The sequence below is a fragment of the Mesitornis unicolor genome, unplaced genomic scaffold (genome assembly GCF_000695765.1).
Source record: "Mesitornis unicolor isolate BGI_N332 unplaced genomic scaffold, ASM69576v1 scaffold5984, whole genome shotgun sequence".
In the NCBI taxonomy this organism is placed as follows: domain Eukaryota; kingdom Metazoa; phylum Chordata; class Aves; order Mesitornithiformes; family Mesitornithidae; genus Mesitornis; species Mesitornis unicolor.
The window spans coordinates 68,183-74,011 of record NW_010182012.1 but is presented as its reverse complement, the minus strand read 5'-3'; the positions used below and the strand labels follow the sequence as shown (position 1 = coordinate 74,011).

Genomic DNA, 5,829 nt, shown 5'->3' with positions numbered 1-5,829 from the left:
AGTCTCCTCTTGTGGAGCCATTCAGGACCCGCCTGGACATGTTCCTGTGTGACCTGCTCTGGTGATCCTGCTGTGGCAGGGGTTGGACTGGATGAGCTTTCGAGGTCCCTTCCAACTCCTACCATTCTGTGATTCTGTGACCATCTCAGTTCACAACGCAGTTGCAATTGCATGCTTGCAATGTAGCTAACCAGTAGGGGGTAATGTTTCCCTTCGGAAAAATCACTGCAAGGCGGTCAACAGAGCAATTACTGTGCGCTTGTTTCATTAAAAAACAACCTGCAGAGGACCGGTAAGTGCATAAAAATGCTAGAAACATGTTAGAAATCTGTTACATATAAACGTGTATGTATTATAGATAAAGGTTACAAGACAGAGGGATTCCTAAGCATCAGCTTTAGGAAAAACATTGCAACTGCATATACCCTATGACCACTTATTCCATGCTGAACTCTTACCAATCAGTTCAAAAGCATGTGTCACTTTATTATCCCTTCCCCATATTTTAGTTTTCTTTGACCAATTACAATCTTTATTCCTGGTTTTGAAATGAGCTAGTTTAAGCTGTAGCTTCTTTTCATCTAAAGATGATACTATGAAAGGACAGGAGATGGCCTCAGTAATCATTGAAAAGAAACAAAAGATGTACCCATCTTCTTCCTTCGCAGACACCTCGTATGATTCACCCTGGAGGAAGAAGAATGAAAACATCAAATTCTAAATAGAATCAAAAGTTTGCAAAAGCAAGTTTTACAGTATTAACAATTATTCAGATACAAAGACCAGTGATAAATCTTTGGTCTATTTTCAGTCCTCCTGCACACAATCATCAGTAGATTCTGCTTGTTAAATACTTTTAAAACAATCAGGAATTCTGAATATGCTACTTTTACCTGGAAGAGGTTATGCTTTCAAATGCATACAGAGCTGAGAATACTATACTCAGCAAGCACATTTTATAATAAAATTAATAAGAGACCAGTTATCACATAGATACAGCTTACAATTGTTGAAATAATTCCAGATGCTGTCAGAGGTTACTCACTTTTATCACTGTCACCTTTTTGTCCAAGTCCAGAGAATGAAGAGGCACAGCCAGGGGACTCCTTACATCCATTTCCTTCCTAGCTGAGGCATCCTGAATTGAGGTAGGAAAAAAAAAATCATTATAAATGAGAAAATTATTAACAATCCATAGGTAGAAATCTACCAGAGAAAGGCTAATTCATCATGCTTCTTCCTAGACTTTAGCTGTAATCCCTGTTCATAAGCAAACCATACCTCACAGAGAACACACTCCTTTGGCAGCATCATGTGCAGTCTGGGTTGACTGTGCTTGACATAGTGGAACAAGGTGGTTTCACTGTCTCCCTGTCTGCAGTGAGGACCTATGGAAACATCCTGGCTTTCTTCATAGGATCCTTTCAATGTGAACGTGAAATCTCCTCCTAAGAACAAGAAGTAAACCACAGAGAAATGTTAACTGCATCTAGCCCTGAAAAATAAAAGATAAAAATGCCCAAAGTAAAGTTTCAGCCTTACTGCAGTCACCATGAATTGGAGCCACAATGTTTTTCCTCCCTCATAACCCCCCTTTGTTCATAGTGTGAACAAGGGCTAGACCAAATGAGCAGCCAAATGCCAGTGCAGCATTGCAGCTTCTCCCCTGCCAGGCGACTAAGAGCATGTGTTGGGTCTGTGGATGCCACTGGCAGAGTTCACACTCCCCAATTTTCCACCACAGTCTTTCTACGCCTCAGTTGTGTCTCCCCTCTTCTACTTTCTGTTCTCATCACAGGTGTTTCTGTCCCATCACATTGCAGTGATGTTTCTGAGTCTCTCAGCCACCTCCACAGTTTTCCTTAAGATACACAGTCATGTCAGCTCCAGAGGATTTGCACTATTAACATGTAGGTAATTCAGGAAACATCTCAGTCCTCAAGCAGCCGTGCTACAAACAGGAGACTAAAATTTATCAAATATTTATCTAGATTCAGCTGCTTTTTCCATAGCTCAAAAAGCAGTGACAAATGATCTAAATGAATAACCTCACTTGTGTAAGGGCTCTTCATTTTTGTTTCATCCACCTGTATCTCCAAACAGGAAACTTCACGAGACTGGAAGAGATAAGCAACAAAATCACTGGTCACAGGAACAATTCAGGATCCGCACTGAGGATCCAGGGAGCCTGTAGAGACATCAGGCTTGGCCATGATGTCCTGTGAACTTGAAAAAATCACAGAAGTTGATTCTCAACTTTTATAAATCATGCAAGGGTCCCTGTGGTCAAGGGAACTAAGATAGCTGGGGATCTGTCCCATGACATTTAAATACAATTAAATCCTTAACAGTTAACACAATGAATTTTTCTCCCCTTTTAGACCATGATTTAACTTTTATGGACAGAAGAGTGAGCTGAAGGACACCTACAAGCTCTGCAGGACACCTGAACAGAGAAGCCTGCACTTTAATACCTTTGGGATGAAGCTGAAACTTCCCAAGCTTGTTGCATAGGAGGAAGTAGCAGCACAGGGACATCATATAGTACCTTGGACATAGTGTGAAAAGAGCCTTCGGCTCCAAGACAGACATTCAGTAATAAAGTCTACAGTGACACTGGATTCACTCCCTTCCCAGGTTTCCTTGTTTACTGCAATTTCGTCAGGGAGCAGCTCACTGGCACTGTGGCAGAGTGCTGGTCCAAGCCTCTCCCAACACACAATGCACTCCAAGCATGGCCAGATTCAAAACTTTACAACCACACCTGTCTCATCTGAAAAAGAGCAAAGGCTATGCCTAATGGTATAATTCTTCCAACTACAGCCTTCAGTTTTGCCCTACCATAAGAACATAAGCATAAAAAAAGAAAACACTTACCACTAGTACGCCATTAGTAATGATGTTTTCAGATACACCTGGACTGCAAAGCAAAAATGAAAAGGTTTATTAAAGGGTGGATATATAAGCAATGATTTTTTAAAATGCAAATAGTTCTCCAAGCTCAGTTTTTGTAGTTGCCAAGTGCCATCAGCACTTCTATCTTTCACCTCCACCTCGTGCTCACTGCCAGGTCACAGTCCCATAGCTCCTCTTTCTTACCTCCCTGATTAGCATCATCTCTCCTTAAGCTAAGTTACAAAATAAACATCCATTTCTAGCTATAAATAGTAAGTGAGACTGTCACTCATGGAAGGATTTCATCAGATTCAGGAGAGAAAAGCAGTCATGGGGAAGATGCCAAGATGGGATGTCTGAGCACAGCCACGACCCCAGTGCTGCATTAGCACTCTTTAAAATGTGAAGTTTTCTGATGACAAATTCTGTAACATTTAGGGTTTACTCACATGTTTTCCAGTAGAAATTCCACCTCTAGTTCTTCCTGTTTCTGAAAATAAGATTCATTTTTCATTTAAGAAAAATTAATGAATATTTTATTCTTTTGATAGAGCTCTGATGATTTTCTTTTTATAACCCTCCTTTGCAAGGTTTAGCTATTCCCACGCCTTCTGCCTCATAACGTCAATGGATGGAGCCTTCATTGGCCACCCTTTCATTCCATGTCTCTCCACAGCTCTACTGTTTGCAAACCAACTGTCCCCCCAAGGGGAAGAGAAGAGTAAGTATCATGGAATAAGGGGTGAAGGTCCCATCATTCATTTATTAGTAGGATGAGACATGGGTCAATCGATGCCAAGGAAGGAAGGTACAACAGGTGAATTATGTAGGATAACATACTTGAGAATAAATGGACGCAAGTGGTGAGTATGTCTGGGTTAAAAGAAAAAATTGCAGAATATAGTGACTAAACATTAAAAAAGGTGGGACAAGAGACCAACTTGGAAAATTAAAATTGTCAGGGTGACAAGAAGACAGAAGAGAAAAGACTGAAGTTGTAAAGGAGAGTGAGAGAAAGAGCTCACAAGGGTCAGATCGAAAGGGAGAAAAATGGAACTTGGAAAATTAAAATTGTCAGGGTGACAAGAAGACAGAAGATAGACTGAAGTTGTAAAGGAGAGTGAGAGAAAGAGCTCACAAGGGTCAGATCAAAAGGGAGAAAAGTGCAAGAGCAGGGACTAGCAGTAGAGAAAAAATGAACATATCAACAACATAAGAGGGACTGAATAACTGTTACTTTACTGCAGCCATTTGCTGGATCAGTCTGCATGGGACACAACCTATCCAGGAAATACCACACAAACGCATGTATCAGAAAGATTCTGTACCACCCACAGGGAGGAAAACACTAATTAGTGGAAGATAAAAAGCCCTTTCTGACAAGCGGTGGTGAAGTTTTTCATTCATATTCAGAACTAACATTTACTGAACACCCCTCCAGTCTGGCTGCACAGCATACTTTAACTTTGTGAAGAGACTGTGAAAACCAGGCCAAGTCTGCTAATGTAGCTGCCAAGGTAAAATTACCGCTACAGTATGGTGAAAAGTGGGTGTTTTTGTATTTACTGGTTCATGACAGTAAATGAAACATCTCAGGTGGCTTCCAAGTGCTGGATCTGTGACACGTAACCCAGCAGCAGGTGGTTCTGCTTGCTTATTTCTCCCAAAGTCTCCATTTCCTGAGAATTAGCATTGCAACAGTTTGTAACAGAAGGCTGAGGCATGGATTTTAGAAAGCAGTCACCTCACAGAGGTTCAAGACAGATTCTATCAAGTCATAACTCACACCTAATTGTGCCTGCCTCATGTTCCCACCCTTCTGAGGCTATTATACACACACTCACTCCAATTATATTTCTATTAAGACCCATTCACATTTTTGTGGGTGAAAAACCTGGAGTGAAGCAATGGAAAGACTTGTGAGACCACACAGGGAGCAAGAGGCACAGCAGGAAGCAACCCTGATGCTCTGACATTACCCATCCAGCCTCCTCAGCCCTCCTTTTGCGGTATCTTGGTAGGTTAAAGAAATCATTATGGGCAGAGATGGCAGTACTGCCTATCATTAAGGCATGTACCATTACTAAGTAACTTTTTTTTTAAAAAGTTAACCGTAAGTGTTGTAAAAATCCACGTACAGACCACAACCTGTGATGCCTCATGGGTGCTTGAATAGGAGTCGTGATCCAAATAAGGACAGTTTGACCAAGACGTTCCCGAGACACAGCTCACCTTGACTTATCATTAATAAATGCTCTCTGAAGCAATAGTGATATGAAGAATAGGCAAGAGTGTTTTCTGGACAGCCTGGCACAGTGGTTTACAAATTCCTAGGAACTGTAAAATCAAGTCCTTGTCAGATGTGTGAAAAAGCCCTGAGACTCGTTACTACACAGCCTCCAGGCAGAGAAGGTGTTATATTTTGCAGAAAGTAATCTGAGTATGTTATTTTGCTCTTTTAAAAGATGAGTGTGGTTTTTCCACCCATCCTCTCAGCAACTTCACCCATGAAACATTTCATAAGCTCTTTATCCCCTCTTTAATACAACCAAACACAGTATCCTTTGAGACATATGCAGCAAATAAGACTCCTGGGTCACACATAAACCTAGAATAAAATAATAAAATACTGAGGAGTTTCTCATTCATCGAACCTTATCCATTCTGTGCTGTCTCAGTTCCCCTTAAAGTAATTTGTAATCAAAAGACCATTAAAAAATTTGTTGGAAATTAAATAAAAAATAAAAAATGAATTGTTGTTTACCAGCAGGAGGAAAAAAAAAACCTGCAAATTTTCTTTAGAATATATAATCAGTCACCAAGCACATCGCCATAAAGCACAGGACAGAATCCCTGGTGAAGCTGAGAGGAGGTACTGTGATACCCCGGTGAGCTGCTGGCCAAGGTTCAGGGCAGTTGCCTGGAAATAGAGCC

The 5,829-nt window shown here is 40.9% G+C and overlaps 1 protein-coding gene across 1 annotated transcript in view; it reads right to left on the bottom strand.

Annotated features, from left to right (window-relative positions):
• LOC104539942 (cytosolic phospholipase A2 epsilon-like) overlaps positions 1-5,829 on the bottom strand; it is a 17,739-nt gene that overhangs the window by 9,214 nt on the left and 2,696 nt on the right. Inside the window, exons 4-7 of the mRNA XM_010183621.1 lie at positions 2,054-2,117; positions 1,282-1,448; positions 1,046-1,138; positions 650-687 (exon numbers count right to left, since the gene is read on the bottom strand). Of these exons, the coding sequence (XP_010181923.1) occupies positions 650-687; positions 1,046-1,138; positions 1,282-1,448; positions 2,054-2,117 (362 nt within the window). The remainder of the gene's footprint in view (positions 1-649; positions 688-1,045; positions 1,139-1,281; positions 1,449-2,053; positions 2,118-5,829) is intronic.